General features: G+C 43.6%; 1 protein-coding gene across 7 annotated transcripts in view; it reads right to left on the bottom strand.

The window, feature by feature from the left end:
• The window catches only part of Lama3 (laminin, alpha 3), a 249,597-nt gene that overhangs the window by 24,173 nt on the left and 205,210 nt on the right, over window positions 1–20,214 (bottom strand). For all 7 annotated transcript variants that reach the window (XR_003952502.1, XM_006525685.4, NM_010680.2 and 4 more), the window contains 10 exons: window positions 19,021–19,172; window positions 18,717–18,879; window positions 18,173–18,306; window positions 16,389–16,533; window positions 11,380–11,499; window positions 9,516–9,649; window positions 5,946–6,063; window positions 5,536–5,676; window positions 2,075–2,214; window positions 1,039–1,170 (listed from right to left, as the gene is read on the bottom strand). Coding sequence is in view for 6 of the 7 variants with exons in the window: in XM_006525685.4 (XP_006525748.1) it covers window positions 1,039–1,170; window positions 2,075–2,214; window positions 5,536–5,676; window positions 5,946–6,063; window positions 9,516–9,649; window positions 11,380–11,499; window positions 16,389–16,533; window positions 18,173–18,306; window positions 18,717–18,879; window positions 19,021–19,172 (1,379 nt within the window). In the remaining variant the exon portion in view is untranslated. The remainder of the gene's footprint in view (window positions 1–1,038; window positions 1,171–2,074; window positions 2,215–5,535; window positions 5,677–5,945; window positions 6,064–9,515; window positions 9,650–11,379; window positions 11,500–16,388; window positions 16,534–18,172; window positions 18,307–18,716; window positions 18,880–19,020; window positions 19,173–20,214) is intronic.

Raw genomic sequence — 20,214 nt, 5'->3', positions numbered from 1 at the left:
TTTTTTATAAGACTTGCCTTGGTCATGGTGTCTGTTCACAGCAGTAAAACCCTAACTAATACAAGCACTCTCACTGTCAGGATTCCTACAGGAACACTCTCACTGTCAGGATTCCAACACAAAGTTTCACCTCTTCAAGTCACATCTGCATAATAGAAGAGCTCTGGAAAGTTCTATGAACCTCAAGTGTAACAGAGCTGAAATACTTGTTGTTGTTGTTTTCTTGAAATTGGCATCATATATGAATATGGAAATCAAATTGCAGAGAGGGGAGTGACAGATGTGGTATGGCATAGGAAGGACATTGAACATTAGTATATCACCAATGTGGTTATGGAAAGATTTGTATAACTGCTATTGCTCATGAGCAGAGGCTGCAGCTAAACTCCTCCCTGTTTTCTCAGGTCCCCCCATTCCCTACTCTAGCCATGGGGCTACATGCTCAAGAGAGCTGCTTTATCAACTATGGTCTGTAGTGAAAGCTGTGGGCCTCATTTTGGCCCAGGACTTTCATGCCAGATTGGGGGCAGGGGGCAGAGGGATGGATAATGGTGCCATTTAGGGAAACTGCAAATTTCAGCCTGAGGTTCCTAGCCAGAGCCAGGACCTCCCTGGCTACATGGAGGGACTGGGGCCCTTATCTAATGTGTTCTGCATTAGAGATAATATTTAAAACTTACATGAGTGGAATTCTGAATACCACTCTACTGAGAGTCTGTCCAGGACTGCATAGCCCCTTGAAATCCCTTTACCTTAAAAGCCATGGGAACTGACCCAATCAAATGGTATGGATTAAAGTGAAACCAAATAGTGTGAATATTTTTTCAGGGCCATGATCATAAAGTTCATTTTCATTAGATCTTTTCCAATCTCTAGGCTGCTAGGAGCTTGGGGTTGTTGGTTTTTAATGCACTTTAGAAATACTTGGAATGAAAGCCATTCATACCACTGACAAATCTAATCCAATAACTGGATAGGTATGATACTCTGTTGGTGGGTTGGCTCTTATTAATAACCACAGACAAAAAGATCCCCCACCTTTGGACAAAAACGTTGCTGATACAACCCTCGAAATAACCGCCTCCCATGCTGAGCGACTGCTGGGCATTAGAGAAGCTAGCGAGCCTTTGGTTTCTTCTCAGAACCTGGTCATCGATGAGAAGGCGCAGGCTGCAAACCGAGAGAAGCAAGACAAAGGTGAGACCTCTAGCAAATGACAACAGCAGCAGCAACAACAACAACAACACCCAGACTCTCTCTGAGGGAACAATCTACTGTCTTTAACTCAACTATGTCACCCAACAGAACTAGTCAAATCAGATGTATTTTTTTAGAATATGAAATATCTTCATATATTTTACACATAATACTTTAAATAATAGAAATATCTGCTTAAGCAATTTTTTAGAAGGCTTATTTATTTTTATTTTATGTGTGTATGCCTTGACTGACAGTGTACCTCATATGTGCCATGTCTGAGGAGTCAGAAGATTTCCTGGAATTGAAGTGATGAAAGCTTGTAAGCCGTCATGTGGGCTCTAGAAACTGAGCCTGGGTCCTCTCTAACCCCTGAACCTTCTCTCTAGCCCCTCAAGGAAGTTTTGCAACATGAATATATCAATATAGTTCACATTCATAGGAAGATACCAAACGGTCTTGTACCCCAACCCCTCTTTATATTAATTGTATTTCCTAGCTTTTTTCCATCTCCCAGAATAACAAACATCCAGGATGCTAATACAATTGATTTGTTTTTAAACTTATGGGCAGAAAGTCACATGGAGCATTCTTATGTGAGCTGTCTCTTTACAACATATTTAGAGGCGCATCCACACCACGCTATGTGCAGGTTTATAAGGTGCCTCACACAATTAGGATGCATAGTCCATTTTGAATTTTTATCTCTCCACATACATCCAACCACTGATTTGATTTAATCAGGACACCGGTACAGAGCTAGGGAAATGCTAACACAGAATAGCCAACTAGTATCAGCATCAGGAACAGATTCTCTGCAAAGCTGTCCAGGAGAACTCAGTTCAATAGACCCTGGCAGCCGAAGTAAAGCACTCACCCTGAGGTGTCGCTTATTACAGATACATGATGCAGTAAACCATCCATGTAGGTCCCTGGAGACTTGAAAATCGGGCTGCTGCTGTCCCTGGTGCTCAACGCAATATGACCATCTTCCAGGGTGACCAGTAGGCTACTTGTCTGTAAGCATTCCAGAATGCACCATCAACAATTAATTTGCATTTAGAGACAACAAATGATCAAAACTAGGCATAACATAGTCAGGGCATTTTGGCCCAAATGCTTTGACTTCACCATTTTGACCAAAAGATAGTTGTTAAATAGTTTGCATTCTTGTTAAAAATGTTATGCAAATTACGTTAACATTGATGACTGGGTCAGTCTTTTTCTAGATCTACTTTCATTCAGCCCATGTGATTTTCTAATCAACTGTACAGAACATTTAAACCACATCTAATTTTCCCTATTTTTACTCTCATTTTGATGAAATTGTTTCTACCAGAATTCATTCTCTCCTGCATAAGTTTTATAGATTCATCATCTTTAGGATTTTCCCCTATGTGGGGTTACAATGACGACACCTTTTCTGTGATTTCCATGACTGTTTTATGTTCTGGTCATTATTTCTAGGAAGCCCAATTTTCCATGCCAACCTGTTCTCATCCAAACCCTGGCAAGATGATTGACCCTTACAGTAAATGAGTTACTTAAACCTATCCTCATTTCACTTCTATTCAGTCTTCTTTATCAAGTCTAATTTTTGAAGTTTTCCATACAATGTGGGTTCTCAGTGAACTTCTCATCTACAGCAATTTGTCCAGTGCAGTTATAGCCAGTGATGGCTACAGAAGTGATGACTTTTGCTGCTATTGAATGGGATAGACTGTGTTTCTTAACAGTTTATGAGCTTGAAAGCAATGTCCCTTAGACATTTCCATAGTCCCTCTATAGCACTGGGTTGCTCTAACTTGTTGCTAATCTAATCCGTACATCTGCTTTTGATCATCCTGTGGACTGTGAACTAGCTGTACTTACCTGTGGCAGAAGAAAAAAGGACTAGGAATTAAAAGTGCTAGGTCAAGGCTGGGGGCATAGCTTAGTCAATAAAGTGCTAGGTCAGGGCTGGGGGCATAGCTTAGTCAATAAAGTGCTAGGTCAGGGCTGGGGGCATGGCTTAGTCAATAAAGTGCTATGTCAGGGCTGGGGGCATGGCTTAGCCAGTAAAGTGCTAGGTCAGGGCTGGGGGCATGGCTTAGTCAATAAAGTGCTAGGTCAGGGCTGGGGGCATGGCTTAGTCAATAAAGTGCTAGGTCAGGGCTGGGGGCATGGCTTAGTCAATAAAGTGCTAGGTCAGGGCTGGGGGCATGGCTTAGTCAATAAAGTGCTAGGTCAGGGCTGGGACATGGCTCAGTCAATAAAGTACTTGTCACACAAGGACAAAGGTCTGAACCTTCATCCCACAAAGGGTTCAGAACCCAGAACCCACATAGAAAAAGCTGGGTACAATGGTGTATGCTTATAATCCCAAGGTTGGGGAGGTTAAAACAGGATGATCGGCAGAGTTTGTTGGTTAGCTAGCTTAGCCTACTTGGTGAGCCCCAGGCTGGTGAGAGACTTTGTCTCAAACAAAGTAATGGTTCCTAAGGCATGCTATATGAAGTGTCCTTTGGCCCACACATTCAGACAGACAGAGAGACAGAGACAGAGAGAGAGAAAGAAACAGACAGAGAGACAAAGAGAGACAGAGACACAGATACAGAGAGAGACAGAGACACAGACAGAGAGACAGAGAGACAGCAGAGACAGATACAGAAAGATACAAAGAGTCAGAGAGACAGAGAAAGAGACAGACAAGATAGAGGAGGAAGGGAATGAAGGAACACTAGGTCAAAGTATCCAACGTGGATAGATGACCTCTACTGGCTGATGGCATGTGTCTCTTTAGGGATCGTTTAAAAAAATTTACAAAGACTGGTAAACAATATATCAGATGGCAAAAGACTTTGCTATGAGCATAGCCACAGAGCCAGCCACTGCCATCTTTTATATCTGATACCAAGTATCTGCTGGGATTGGCAACCAAGCCTAAAAAAAAAACCAAAAACAAAAGCATTTTTATTTAAAAGTCCCATTCTTCCTATCAGTGGATTTCTAAGCTGACTCTTACATCTTTGGGGCTGTAGAGGACATCTTCTATGGAACAGAGTACCAGTGTCTGTCTCTGTCTCGCTCTCTGTATGATTATGATTATGATTATTATTTTGGTTTTTCAAGACAGGGTTCCTCTGTGTAGCCCTGGCTGTCCTGGAACTCACTCTGTATAGAGCAGGCTGGCTTTGAACTCAGAAATCCACCTGCCTCTGCCTCCCAAGTGCTGGGATTAAAGGCGTGCTCCACCACCGCCCAGCTGTATGATTATTTTTTATGCATGCCTGTATAGTGGGTGTACACATATGTAGACAAACTGATTGGCTTCAGGTGTCTTACCTGACTGCTGTCTACCTTATATATGCAGACATGGTCTTCCTGAACCTGGAGCTTGCCTTCTTGGCTGGTTCTGTCTCAGGAGAGTGAGCCCCAGATTGCTAGGGGGGTGTCATGTCTGCTTCCCGTGACCTGAGATTATAGGGAGGCTGCCATGCCCACTGGCTTTCACATGGTCACAGAGGATGCAAACATCAATTCTCTGATTTGCACAGTGAGTACTTGACTTGTCAAGCCCTCTTCCCTGGCCAAGAGAGAATTTCTGTGGCTGCATGTGAATAGAGAGCACAGGACTAATGTGGAGAGCCGTGCCGCGAGCAATCGCTGGCTTCCACTGCACCTAACTAGTAAACAAGCCTTATGCGCAAGTGCAAGAGTGAACTCACGCCTAGTCACTGCCCATCTCACGGCGTAGTAATGGGGTGATGGGCGAGCAACGAATCAGGAGCTGTCACACCACATCAGGTGCTGAAACGTCACGCTGCGGGCTATATAAGCAGCGCCATTTTCCCGGTTCGGGGTCTTCCCTCCTGATAAGTAAGCAGTAAAAGCTTTGCCGCAGAAGATTCCGGTTGTCCTGAGTGTGTTCTTGCCGGCAGGGACAAAAGCTCGGGATAGACTAATTCTCCCAGGGTAGATACTGTCTTTGGAGTAGCTGCTACAAGAAAGGAACCTGAAGAACCTTCTCTGGAAGATGTAGTCAAGAGGAAATAGCAAGGAGAAATCTTAATCTTCTCCTAAACCACATTATTACCTAGAGCTGTTATAATGCTTTTTTAACACATATCTGTAAAGAATGGAAATGTTGCTCGATACACACAAACCGAGCTCTATAGATTATAATGTGCCATCTAGCCAGATTTCTCTCAGGATCGTCCCAGGTGGGGAATTACTTATGCCAGAACTGTGATGGCAGATAAATTCCCCAAATTCCACGTCCTTCAAAATGTCTCCGCTGCTTTTGGCAGAAAGCTTGGAGCCAGGCTTTTGTCTTCCTAAGAACACACTATGTCTTACCCGTGTCTGATGGTTTAGTAGTGTACCGCTGGGTTGAAAGGTCTGGAACCCAAAGGAGAGCTGGAAGCGGTCAAGTGAGGGCACATCCAAGTTTGTGAAACTCATCTGTCCTCCTCTGGAGAACGAGGCGGTTCGCACAAGCTGAAATGCAAGCACGGAAATGACTGGCATTATAGTTAGTTCCTGGATACCCAGATATGGGCTCTCGAACTACACCCTGGAAATGACGACCACCATTAGTGCAGCCCAGACAGACTCCCTCTGTGCTTTGCCATGCACTCAGTAACGGAGCATCTGTAAGGTTCTGTGAGTATGGCAGGTAATCTTTATAAATTCAGTGCTTGAAACCAGCTCAGTGCAGTCCCACAGGCCCTCTGGGGTACAGCCCCACAGTCCTGAACCCCGCTTACCTTCCAGTCTTCTGAGCACTTTTTGGTCACACCCACTGTATCGTTCAACCTGACAACCCCACTGGTTTTCTTCAGATTCTTCATGCAGCCTTGGAAAGCAGGCGTTGAGATGTTAAACCTGAGGACGGGATGTAGAAAGGGGGACCTGTGAGGCTGGGCTCCCCTGAAATGCTGGCTTTCTGGTACTTCACAGTGGATAGGAAGTCTATGAATAGGCTCTAAACTGCAGGTTTTATAGAAACGTATTCTCAGAAATTTGAGGCTAGGAATGTGCTTAAAACCTTAAGGCTCTATTTTTCTATTCACCATGCAAACTCAGAAGAAACGGTCAGTTTTTAGTTTTATTAACTCCTGGGAAACGCGGCTGATTTAATCCTTAGGTTTGATTTTATCTGCTACCTCCCAACCATGCTGCATGAGCAGGTCATCGTTGTGCGGATTAACTCCACAGATGCTCAGAGAGCTTGGGATGACGTTGGATGCAGGGATGAACACGCCGGTGTGTCAAGAGTCTGAGGAGTGGGTGAGGGCTGTGGGCTCTGGAGCTGGGCTATCTGGGTTCAAGGTCTGCGTCTGGCGCACCAAGCAACTTTACTTCTCTGTGCTACTCTAGTATAAAACGCAGACCTGCTCTTCTGCATCACGTGTCTGTCTGTCATGTGATTAACTTAATATCTGTAACACTCAAATGGCACTTAGGGAATCCCAAGGGCTCACTGCAAGGCAGCAGGGCTATCTATATACACATTAGCTGGCTATATCACCCTTTACACTGTACATGCAACCTCTACCTAATACTCTATTACCACTATCCTGCAATCTCTTCTGGCTGTGTGCTGTATACATGTACATATGTGTACATATTCCTGCCGGTGCAGGTTTGTATACATGTATTTTTGAGGCCAGGAATTAACAATTGATGTCTTCCTGTTTTGCCCTTCACCTCATTTTGAGACAAGGTCTCTCACTGAAACTGAGGCTCAGTAACACAGCTAGACTGGCTGGCTCCTTGGTGAGGTCCTCTTTTTTTTTTTTTTTTTTTCTATTTTTAAATTTATTTATTGTGTGAGTGCTCTGATGCATATAAATCTACATACCAGAAGAGGGCATCAGACTCCTTGTAAGCTACTGTGTGGTTGCTGGAAGTTGAACTCAGGACCTCTGGAAGAGCAGCCAGTGGGCCATCTCACCAGTCCCCTTATTCCTGGCTTTTTAATATGGGTGCTAGAGAACAGAACTCATAATCTCATGTTTGTTCAGTGAGCACTTATGGAAGGCTCCATTTCGCCAGTTCCCACTTGAGCAATCTCTATCCAGATCTTCCTATGTGGCGCCTGGCCTACCCCTTTGACCTCACTTCCTAATCTGTGTGGAGCTTGATTCGTGTAAAGCATTAATACACAAGCTGACTGAGGCAAATATGAATGCTTCTTAATCAATGATGTGCTAAGAAAATCCACTCCCGATTTCATGATAAATCCCTAAGGTAGCTTCATTTATCTAAATGGAAAGGTGTGTGCCTTTATTCTAGTCTAGTTCATTATAAACAGCAGACTGACAAGGGGCATGTATAAAATTAAATTTCATTAAAAGGAAATGCACATCTTTGTTGGCATTGTGGCTTAATTACTTTATAAAGATAGCTTGCATCTTGGGAGAAGAAGGAAGTTCGTTTCAAATTCTGGGGCTGATGTCTTTATGAATATGTTCCTATCCACTGTCACGGGCCATCTGAGGGTCTAGACTCCCACATTCTCTCCAGGATTCGAGGTCTGAACTCATTTGCTAAAGGAACCTAATCATGTCGGGGCAGGTCAATGACGGTGTAAGTCAGTGACTCCTGCACAGGGGTGGGTGTAAGTCAGTGACTCCTGCACGGGGGTGGGTGTAAGTCAGTGACTCCTGCACGGGATGGGTGCTCACACTCTGGGCCTACCTGCCCACAGAAGCCTATCCAGTTCTGGGATCTGCAGACATGAGGGAGCAGAGAGTGGTTCTAAATTGAGAGTTTGTCAGATCCAGGCTGATTGTCACTGTGCCAGGAGCTTTGCCTTCATGGTTTATGGTGAACTCAGGAGAAAATGTCCTGCTTCGTGTCAGGCCCTCTGGACTCTCAGAAAGGACTTGTAGATTGGATTAACAGGCACGCGACCCCTGATTATGATCTCAAGTCATTCAGAGATCTGGGTCCTCATTCCCAGAAGACTGAGAGAGGGGAAGAATCACCCACGAACTCCACAGAGCAAAGCTGCTCCATGCAGACATGGCTCCACTGTGTCCCAGGCCTATCAGTTGTGAACTCTCCCAGCCTCCTCTGAGCCCTTCCACTAAGCTGGGATCCTTGGGAAGAGTTGTGTGGCTCCCCCTGCAGAGTTCTGCTGAGCTCCTCTGAGTGACCCCATCCCAGTGAGCCACATCAGGGACAGTTGCAGGGGATCACTGGATGACCAAATGCCTTACCAGACAGCTAAGGTCGGCCAGACACAGATAAACATTGCTTAGCATTTAATTTCTGAAGAAACAAAGGTCAGGTAAATATTTTCATGACCTTCTGTTCCCTTTGCTTATTTCTCTGCTCTTGTGATTTTAATTAAAACTAGGAAAAACATAAGTCATATTACCAGGAAAGCGACCTTTCATACAGGCTCTCTCTCCCTTCATCCCACTCCTTCTCCTCTCTGCATGTATGTCCTTATTCCACATGTGTCCTCTTCTCTGCATGTATGTCCTTATTCCACATGTGTCCTCCTCTCTGCATGTATGTCCTTATTCCACATGTGTCCTCCTCTCTGCATGTATGTCCTTATTCCACATGTGTCCTCCTCTCTGCATGTATGTCCTTATTCCACATGTGTCCTCCTCTCTGCATGTATGTCCTTATTCCACATGTGTCCTCCTCTCTGCATGTATGTCCTTATTCCACATGTGTCCTCCTCTCTGCATGTATGTCCTTATTCCACATGTGTCCTCCTCTCTGCATGTATGTCCTTATTCCACATGTGTCCTCCTCTCTGCATGTATGTCCTTATTCCACATGTGTCCTCCTCTCTGCATGTATGTCCTTATTCCACATGTGTCCATAGATTTCTTTAATAGGTAAAGCAGTAGCCCTAATTCTGACCCTTATCAGCCCAGCTGGATTCTTTGTGGTTTCTATCCTCCTTGAGTGACAAGGAGGGATAGTGAGTTGCCACACATTTCACCCAACTCCCCGAATTTTGGATAGCCAGTCCCAATATTCAATTTTTACAATCCATTTTTCTTTTATGACTACATTGTTAGTATTGCAAAGTTTACTGTTTGGTAAATATTAAACATGGGAGCCTAGACGTATTGGTAGCAACCCTGGTCAGCAGAAGAGGTGTTCTGCTTTGATAAAAATGCAGCGCATCAGCTTGGCAACATAGTTTAGTGGCTAAGGGCTCTCCTATCAAGCCTGACAGCCCGAGCGAGCTTGATGCCCAGGACACAGAGGGCGGAAAGACAGGACCAAACCCCACAAGCGGTCCTCTGATCACCATGCAAGCAGTGACTCCTTCCCCAAATATAAACTCTATAACTTCATCTTACCTTTCTCTGATTGCAATTGGAATTCCTCCCAAGTAATATGTGCTGAAATCAAATATTTCCCCTTCAATTATTATACTATGTTTATTCATATTTATCAACATCCGCTTTTGTGATTTTCCAATTGAGATTAAAATCTGAAATGAATAGGAAACAAATCAGCTAGTGACAAGACACACACACCTATTTGAAGTATCTCAGAGTAACTGCGGTGTTGTTTTCCTATGGACTTGTTTGTATACATAGCAGATGACTGCCCAGTAGCAGTGTGTGGTAAAAGTTTGATACCTGCTACATCCACTCCAGTAGAGACATGCGTGACAGGACTAGAAACCTGGACGCAGTCCTGAGGCGAATAGTTCACGGAAACTTAGTCTCCTTAAACCGTGGCATCCCATGTAACGAATGCTCCAAACTTGTCCTTGCGAATGGTTCTGTGTGCTTTCTTTCAGTATTGTTTTGTTATAGGTGCCTCCAAGCAATGACTTGCCAAATACCTAAGCAAAATCGAACTTTGCTTCCTGGCCTTCACCAATGCCCTAGGTAGTCCTTGAGCCGACCCTGAGCTTGGAATTCAGTAAGAATGTTGCCTATTCAGTGACATTCAGAATTGCCTCTAGTATTGTAAGAGAGATAGTGAAAGAAATCAGGCTTTACTATCTACTACATAGAGTTAGAAATCTCAGGGCAAGCTTAGCAACGTAAGTTTAGAATTCTTATTATAGTTATGTATGGCAGACTACATTACTTATTAGTAGAAAGTCCCCCCACAATCACTTAGAATAAAAGTGGAGTCACTCATATATACAGGGATTTACAATGGTTTAGGAAGTAGATTGGGTGTGGTTTTAGAGTATTGCATTATTCATGAGATTAGCTAGAGTGGAACTCCTTAATTAGAACCATGACTTGGGCATGAAAGCCCTTGCCCCGGGAGTGTAAAGACCTCACACCTGGCTTCTAAGAATATAGCTGACCTTAGATAGAACTGACTTGGTCTCAGTTGTTTTATTGCCCAGTTCCTGCCAGTCTTTATGTTTGTATTCCTCTCTCTGTTTTGTGTTAGAGTCATTAAGCATCCGGTAACCTCATTGTACTTTGCCGATGTGTCTCCTAACTTCCCTATTTTCTTCTGTATTAAAAGTCTGGTGCTCAATTTGACATTACATTCAGATACAGCACACTCCCTCGTGTCTGTATTTGTTTGTCATCTCTCGACAATTCTTTGCCCACCAGTCCGGAATCCTTATTTCTCCCATGAATTGAGGGGGGCCTGACTGAGCCCGGTCCGTGGCAGATACTAAAACATCTGTGTGTGTCTGTATGTCTATGTGCATGTCATGTATCTCCAGAGGCCAGAAAACATCATAGGTGTTGCTTCTTGGTCATTGTCGACATTTGATTTGATATGAGCATCAGGGACCTGCCTGCCTTTGTGTCATCCTTACTGCAGGGACAATAGGTCTACCACACCTAGCTTTTTCTACTTAGCTTCCGAGAAGCTCTGAGCACAGAGTCATCTCCCCAAGTTACTAAAACGGTGGTTCTCAGCTGCACCTTGCTACCCCTCTACCCTGTAGCTTAAGAAGGCTGAGAACTACTGCCCTAAACATCTTAGTAGGAATGGTCTCACTGTAATAGAAATGTTCTCATTTGAAATTTATCACAGTTTACATAATTTACATATGCTATATATTTTTTTTATTTCATGCCTAAATGTTCAGAATTGTAAAGGGCACACCCATAGTTGATAAGCTTATCTTGTAATAAGGTTTGTGTGCCATTTTGCCTATTTTGGGGGAGGGGGCACTAATTTCATTTTAAAGGTTCACTGACTTCTAAAAATTCAAATAAACAGACTCCATACCATGTGATCTCTCCCGTTGTTGATGGTGTCTCGAATTCCTTTCTCTTTGGGTGGCTCTGAATTTAGTTTGTATTTTACCATGAGATTGCCGTCTTCTATATTCAGAGATATGAAGTTATCCTGGAGTATGGAAAAGGGCACATTACCAGAAGGCCTGGCTGAAGAAGAGGAAAATTCTGCTCTCCAGTGACTCTTGATGGCCCTGGTGCCATTGGCTTCAGGTACCTCCTGAGTTAACAGGGAGGTGAGGGAGAGTTCATGCTCAAGGGACAGACAGACAGACAATGGTTGACTACCATTAGCAGAGTGAGACGCATAGTGCCCGGCACTCAGGACAAACTCAGTCATACCCGGCCAGCATCCCGATTTTGCTTTATCACAACCAGAACCAGAGAACCACACGTGGAGTCATTTCCTCCCTTCTCTCGAACCAGTCCAATCGAACACTGGGATTTCCCCTTAACTGTCTCATGCCACAACCTCAGCCATATTGCCCTACTCCAGTGGTCCTCCCCTGTTCTCCTGCAGTGGTCCTCCCCTGTTCCCCACAGATCACCTGCCACCATGCAGCCAGGGCAGCCTTCTGCAATTGCCAGTGAGCACATGAACTTCCTTTGTTTCCAGGAAGAACTCAGACCCCCAGCAGAGGCTTTGAAGCACTGAACACCTCTTCACTGTGCTTTTCATCATGCCTCACTGGCCACACTCTAACTGCATCAGCCACCTTTTATCCCTGCATGTTCTCATTACCAGGCCTTTCTGCACCCTGTCCCTGCTGGATCCTCTTCCAGTGTCACCTTCTCTATGTTCATCAGGTTTCAGAGGAGGGATCTTCTACTTGAGACTCTGACATTGAATTTCTTCATGTCCCCTCTACAGTACACTGATTGGCAGTGCACCTCTGTGGAATACCAGCATTCCCCTCTAGAGGGCAGGCTCTGGCTCATCCCAGTCAGCATTGTCTCTTGGCCATGGAGTAAGTGGTTGCTGTGACCACTGAATTCCCTATGATAAGAACTCACTGTGATATGCAGGGCTTCAGTCTTCATCCAAAAGGCTTTTAGTGTGAATTTTATGTGGTTTTTCGAGACAGCGTTTCTCTGTATAGCCCTGGCTGTCCTGGAACTCACTTTGTAGACCAGGCTGGCCTCAAACTCAGAAATCCACCTGTCTCTGCCTCCCGAGTGCTGGGATCAAAGGCGTGCACCACCATGCCCGGCTTAGTGTGAATTTTAAAACCTTGCCTTGGAGAGGCATCCACTTTTGAGCTAGGTAGTAGCAGCAATGTGAATCTCATTAGCAGAGGCTCTAATGATTCTTACACAATAGTGTTATGCAGGTTTCCTCCAGACTACATACTATTTCTGGTTCTTAGTTTCCACAAACTTCAAAATGGAAAACAAATTGAGCATCCCCAAACTCCAAATTCAAAATGGGAATGCTTTAAAACCTAAAAGAGTTTGTTCAAGTGTCAGCCCAGTACCACAGTGCTGATAGTTTAGGATACGCAAGCCTTGCTTTCTGTATAAAATTGTTAAAAGTGCATTCCATGCAATTACCTTTATAAATGTATACAGTGTACATTTATAAAGCACACATGGAGTTCATATTAGACATGGGTCCTGTGATGGTTAGCGTTAATTCAACTTGACAGAGCCTAGAATCACCTTGGAAGAGAGTCTCAATGAGGGACTGGCTGTCCACATGGGTTTGGCCTTTGGACACATCTGAGGGGTTGTCTTGATTGGCTTAACTTGTGTGGACAACCCAGCCTGAACTTGGGCAGTACCTTTCCTGGTATTGGGGCCTGAACTGTGCAAGAGTAGAGAAAGCTAGCTGAGTACTGCGCATCCTCTGGATTTCTCGTTATACATATGCAAATTTTCTAAAATGGGAACAATCCAAATGTGGAACACTGCACATCCCAAGCACTTTGGGAAAAAAGAGGCCACTTGAACCAAGGAGACCTTGTTTTGGAATCCAAGTGCCTTGGCCTGAAGGTGCTTCCTGCCTAGCTCTCTCCAGCCTCCAGGCTAATTGGCACCCTCTCAAACCATCAGAGATAAGGGACCAGGCCAACCTCGGAAGGAAGAGTGGAGGCAAGCCTTTGCTCCTACCTGGCAGGCAGAGGTTTGGTAAATCCTCAAGCCATGCATCCCATATGCTGACTGTGCTGACTTTTTTTTTTTTTTTTTAATCTACCACAGCCCTAGTTATAAAAAATTGGAAGCAAAGGTTAACCGCCCTAGAAGAAGTAGTGCTAGCAATGGGGCAATATGTTGCTAATATTAAGACCAGGTTAGCTACAAAATGTCATGCTTCTTTCCAGTACATTTGTGTTACCCCCTTACCTTATAAAGCTCATTTGCAGGGAATATGGACAGATATTTCTCATGACTTGAAACAGTTAAAGGCAGAAATTTCAGATATTAGTAAAAGTCATTTGGACACTTGGAACATTGATGAATTGGCTAGAGATTTGAAAAACAACCTAAGTGCATTGAACCCCCTGGATTGGGTTCAATATATATTCCTACTTGTTATTATTTTTGACATTGTTTTACTAGTAATCGTTGTGTTTCCACTCATCTTTAGAGTGCTCCTGAGGTCTGTAGCTACGACAAGGCGGGACATCCTGGAACTTCGGCTGAAAATTAAAAAAAGGAAGGGAGAAATGCTACGCTCTCTGGTCGAGTCAACTGGACAAGCCGAGAGGCTTAAAAGTCACTCATGAGGCAAAAGAGTTTCAAGGAAGCTCTCCTCCTGGAGTCTAGCGTTCACTACCCATACAGTAATTTTTCATTCCCGTGTTCCATTCCCGCGTTAGTCTAGTGTATGGATCCACGTGCTCTCTTTCAATATTTTCCTATCATAAGTGCCTTTTAAGATTGAATTCTGACATAGCTAAAGCCGTCCGCCAGTGTTCCAACAGTCCTAGTTTGTCCTTAGCAAGACCTTGGGCTTGGAATTCAGTACTGCCCCTGGTATTACACTATCTCTTTGAGTAAAAGTTATGTCACTGCCCTTCACAGGAATTTACCATCACTAAGGAAGAAAGAAGTTTCTGACCGTAGGAGAAACCAGAATAGATATTTAGAATTATAGCTGAGTTACACCTATATACAGGAATTTACAATGGTTTAGGAAGTAGATCCGGCTGTGGTTTTAGAGTATTGCATTATTCATGAGATGGTTAGCTAGAATGGAACTCCCTAGTTAGAACCATGACTTGGGTGTGAAAGCCCTTGCCCTAGGAGTGAAAAGTTCTCACACCTGGCTTCTAAGACTATAGCTGACCTTAGATAGGGCTGACTCTGTCTCAGTTATTTTATTGCCCAGCTCCTGCCAGTCTTTGCGTTTTCATTTCCTCTGTTCTGTGTAAGAGTCATTAAGCATCCGGTTACCTCACTTGTAAGTTGTGGGTATGTCACCCAACTACCTTGTTGTCTTCTGCATAAAAAGTCTGATGTTCGATTTGAAAAATTACATTCAGATTCCACACAAACTCTCCTGTGTGTGTGTCTGTCTGTCATTCATCCACGCTTTGCCCACCCGCATCGAGAGACCCCGTTCCACGCAGACACAGGGACCCAGAAGGTCTGCGGCACCTCCACAGTGATTTCCAAAGTTGGCTGAACTTGTTTATTCTTCTACTACCAGAATTTAAAGACCCCTTTTGCTGCATCCATGCCGGCATCTGTTATCATTTATATTCCCAAGGATGGCCGTTCTGACAGGAATGATGGAATCCTGTAGTTCACTGCACCAATGCAGAAGCGATCTACATTTCCCTGATGGCTATAAAGATCCTGATCCAAAGCCCATGGCTTGGACAGTCAACTTTATTATCATTTTTTCTTATAATACATTATTTTGCTAAGTGCTCATATCTGCATTCTATAGCCATCGACCTAGGTGCTCTCAGCCTTGGTTAGAGAAGCATTTTGCCAAAGGCTGATAATACACTACTAGTCAAAGTGTTGAGAACAAGAGAGAAAAGCTCAGTCCTAAAGGATCATTTTTCTTAACACCACCAGCTACTGCTAAGTACCAAGGGCCAGGGATCATCTATGTCAACTTTACAGCATGGAGGCGTGGGAGGTGCTCTCCAGCCTCATCCTTACTGAGTAGAGACTGGCGGCTGCTGTGGGAAGGAGCTTCCTTTGAATGTGTGGCCTTGGCAGATTTCCCATAATCCACTGGATGGCTCCATCCATGTAGGCAGCACTATTTGAACTTAGCAAATTATTAAGGAAAAAACCCCAGGAAGTTAGGAGGGGACCATTTGAGGGGTTTGAAGGCGGTAGAAAGGAAAAATGGGATAATGGATATGATCATATTTCATTGTACACAGTATAAAGAAAAATATTAAAGATTAAGAATGACCCACTGACCCAGGCTACTTCAAAGCATGGGAGCTTCTGTTGCCTTGGGAAGTCAAGCTGCAGGCTCATAAAGGCACAGCCCCCACAGTCTGCCCTGAGCCAGATCAAGCCCATGGCTACAGGAACCCAGCCACCTAGATTTGGGGGATCCTAGGAAGTCTTCATTTGTTTTAAAACAGCTATTATTGCCGGGCGTGGTGGTGCACACCTTTAATCTCAGCACTCGGGAGGCAGAGGCAGGCGGATTTCTGAGTTCGAGGCCAGCCTGGTCTACAAAGTGAGCTCCAGGACAGCCAGGGCTATACAGAGAAACCCTGTCTCGAAAAACCAAAAAAAAAAAAAAACCAAAAAAAAAAAAAACAAAAAAAACCCCAGCTATTATCAGAGTCTAAGATGGACATGAGACCAGATATGAGGGCAGTCCTGCCTCATCTGGGGATAAGTTTTCACATTCCTGATCCTCTGACCTTGTTAAAATTTACCTCAACAGAAAGAAAATATGACTGGCAGCGTCACCCTGCGGCAGCTTTCCATCTGGATGGGTTGTTTACAACAGCCCACTTAGCCCAAAATGCTAGATACACTGGATATACAAGTACTTTCTGGACATTTGGTGTAAGTTACCTGGTTTTCTGCGAAGAACAGTAGACCTCTGTCCACAGTAGTTTGGATGGTCTGCATGAAGTTTGGGAAGGGAGCATTTGGCTGGGTAGGAATTCGAGCATAGCCTGTGCCTTCAAAGTAATTTTTGTCCGACTCTTCCTTTCTCCTGGCAACATCAACCAGATGTTATTGGTTAAACAATGGAACAAACAATACACAGGCACAATTTTGTAGGAAAAGGGGAAACTGTTAACATGTTTAGCCAGCCTTTCTTCTTCTTAAACCCCGCTTTAGAGAGGTAGTGGGTAAAGTACAAGGGTGAAACCCCAAGTTTTGATATGAGAACTCAAATTAAAGCTGAGCATGGCAGATAATACCTGTAACTCCAGTATTGAGGGGAACTAGAAGCAGGTGTACCTAAGGGGTTTCTGGCCAGCCTAGTGAGCTCTAAGTTCAGTGGGAGACCCTGTCTCAAAAATAAGGTGGACATTATAGAGAAAAGGTCCAATGTCTACTTTTGGTTACCATATATGCATACATGGATGAATCTACCTGAGCACACACACATATGTTATATTATGCCCATGAGACAGAGAGATAGAGAGAGACAGAGAGGGAGACAGAGAGAGAGACAGACAGACAGACAGAAAGAGAGGAGACAGAATGAATGAGATGTTCTAGAATGAATGTTCTAGATATGCCTATTTAGGAGAAAGTGGCTAACTAGCTGAAAATATTTAAATGTAATAAATCATTAATTTTCAGTGTTACTGCCGCCTAAATATTAAATGTTTGCTCTTCTTTGATAGGAATATCCCAAGTCTTTTAAATTGTAGGAATGGTTACAAGCTCAAAAGAGCATGTTGTAGTTTGAATAAGAACAGCTCCTATAGGCTCAAATATTTGAATGTTCAGTCATTAGGGAGTGATACTCTTAGGAGGCATGGTTTTGTTGAAGTGTGTCTTGTTGGAGGAAGTGTGTCACTGGGAGTTGCTTTGGAGTTTCAAAAGCCCAAGTCAGGTCCAATGACTTTCTGTCTCTCTTCCCGCTGCCTTGTCTAGCACCATGTCTGTCTGTGTGCTTCCTATCATGACAATAATGGACTAAATCTCAAATGTAAGCAAGTCCCAGTTAAATGCTTACTTTTATAAGAGTTGCTGTGGTCATGGTGTCTCTTCACAGCAATAGAATATTGACTAAGACAGAGCAATTTTCAAATAGATTCAGAAGATAAAGTACCTAGAAAGTCACTCACTTTGTAGACTGCTGTAGTTTAAATTTTCATTGTATATCGATGCGCCTAAATAACTCAATATTGAGTATTTTTGTGGTAGGAGGCACCAAAAATTTAAGATTTGTTTTTTAAAATTAAATTTGTTATCATCATGCATGTGTGTTATGAATGTAAGTATGCTACAGTGGTATATGTGGAGATCAGAGGACAACTTTGCGGAGTTAGTTTCCTCCTTCAACATTTACATGGACTCAAGGATCAAAACCAGGTCTTGAGGCTTGCCCAATACATGCTTGTAGAACCCATGGACCCATTTCATAGCCCCAAAGATTCATGCTTTTAAAAGCCGAAAAAACAACTAACCTAATGCTGTATATAAACTAGGGCAAGATTCGTGTTATTTAAATCTTAAGGATGGAGTGTTTTGGGTGTTATCTGCACACATAGGGGAAGTGATACTGGGCCCAGGCAATGAATTGTAACATCAAGAACCTACCCACCACTACAAGGGGTCAGTACCATACGCCTCCAGCCCAGCCCTAGGGACAAAGTCCTCCAGGCTTCATTTACCTCCTACAAGGCTCTACTTCAGTGGTATTGAGATTGAAAGTTGTCTTGAAATTGTACAAGCTTAGAACGTTTTCGTTGAGGTCATCTAGTTCGATACAGCCTTTGTATGGAGGGAACCGCAGTCTGCGTGGAAGCTGTGAGAGAAACAAACAAAGCTCCAGTGAGTTGAGCAGGAAGGGAAAGTGACCTTGTAGTGCTAAAACTTCCCACAGTGAACTTAGCATCAGAGCGAAGAAAGTGGTTCAGGGCTTTGACATTTAAGAGCTGTGTAAACTCAGGCTGGTCATTAATCTTCCCTGCCTGAGTGTGTTCATCTGAAAAATGGAGATGATATTAATACTTATCAACACAGTACATTAAACTAACGCTCTAAAGCTCAAAACACTGGACCAAGGAATTACATCTTAGCTGTTACATCCGGGTGTGCTTTGAGAGCATATGGTTAATTCGTTTTTGTATAGAATTACTTAAAACGTAGACATGAAGTCATTATACCACATCAAAATTAAAGCATTCCACTCAGTGAGTCAACATTGATACTTACCTCAAAACCAGGTGGATAACCGCCGACGTAAAATACTGCATTCTCAGGATCCAAATTAAGGAGTGTGTTGCTACTGGCGCTCTCCATGTCATAGACCCCAGGGGCTTTGGGTTTAGTAGATGTGGCTTCTTTGGTGTAATTAAGCTTGGCAAATTGATATATCCTGTTGAAAATTATACAATAAAAATATAGGAGACAATGAAAGAATTCAAAGCCAATATGCTAAAAGCTGAGTAACATGTTAATGGGAGAGTTTGCTGAGGCTGGTCAAGTTCACTAACAGCAAGAGTCAGCTGGACTGTACCTCTGGAACTTCACCCGGTCCATAACTGCCTCCTGAGACTCACTCTCCGTCAGGACCTGGTCTATCTGAACTTCAGCCTCTCGGTCCCCCAGGTTGTACACACATGTCAGCTGGCCATCTACAACCGCCATGCCAATGTAGTCCTTGGAGGCCTAGAGACATAAACACCACCTTAGAACTCGTTTTGTTCAAAGTGAAACAGCATTGGGATTTCTTGAAGAAATTTTAAAACAGAGTTTAAGCATGAGGATTAAGACAGTGACGCATTCAGACAGACAGACAGACAGACAAGAACTCAGAACCCTTAGATCTTTTCAAACTCTCAATGTCCACCCCCAGAGGATCCTAAATGTTTTACTAATGGGTCATTACAGAACGTTTGAGTCACGCCAGGGCTGTGGGGGAGAGGAGGCCATGGGGGAGAGGAGGCCGTGGGGGAGAGGAGGCTGTGGACTGAGTTACCAGTCTTCCCGCTGTTCAGTCTCTGATAGTTTACCAGCACTTACCACAGAGCAAGCTGACTTAGCTGCTCATTAGAATTCATCAGTAAAAGGATGAGACGCTGCTCATCCCAAGGTGCCATACTATGTTCTCTTAGCACTCTATGCAGCCTCAGCTATGACATTTCCTCATCATCATAGTGAGTTATTTGTATGTGTGTTTCTCCTCTAATAGAATGAGAGAATGTCAAGGAAGAAACATACACACACACACACACACACAGAGAGAGAGAGAGAGATAGGTAGATAGATAAGATAGATAGATAGATAGATAGATAGATAGATAGATAGATAGATACTGAAACTAATAATTTTGATCATTTTTAAGAGTATGCTGGCATTCAGGACATTTAAGAAGTAAATTTTAGTTTATCAAAAACATCAACTATAGCACATAATTAGGACAGTTGTCCCTCTGCATCAGTAAGGGTTCAGAACCCCTGGGAACATTAAGTTTTGCAGATGTTTATATAAAATGTCACAGCATTTGCATGTAACCTGTACACACAGTCCCGTAGGCTCTAAAACGTGGGCTATTTATAACCTCATTAATGGGGATGTAATGTAAATACTTGGTACGCCACACATCTGAGGATCCTGATGGTCCAAGATTTCTCTCATTTTGTCTAGTTTGTGACAAGGTCTCATGTAGGCCAGGCTGGCCTATAGCACCCCATGTAGCCCAAATGAAGGC

The sequence above is a fragment of the Mus musculus genome, chromosome 18 (assembly GCF_000001635.26).
Source record: "Mus musculus strain C57BL/6J chromosome 18, GRCm38.p6 C57BL/6J".
NCBI lineage: Eukaryota > Metazoa > Chordata > Mammalia > Rodentia > Muridae > Mus > Mus musculus.
Note: the sequence above shows the minus strand (reverse complement) of the source record. Positions and strands in the feature narration are given on the sequence as shown.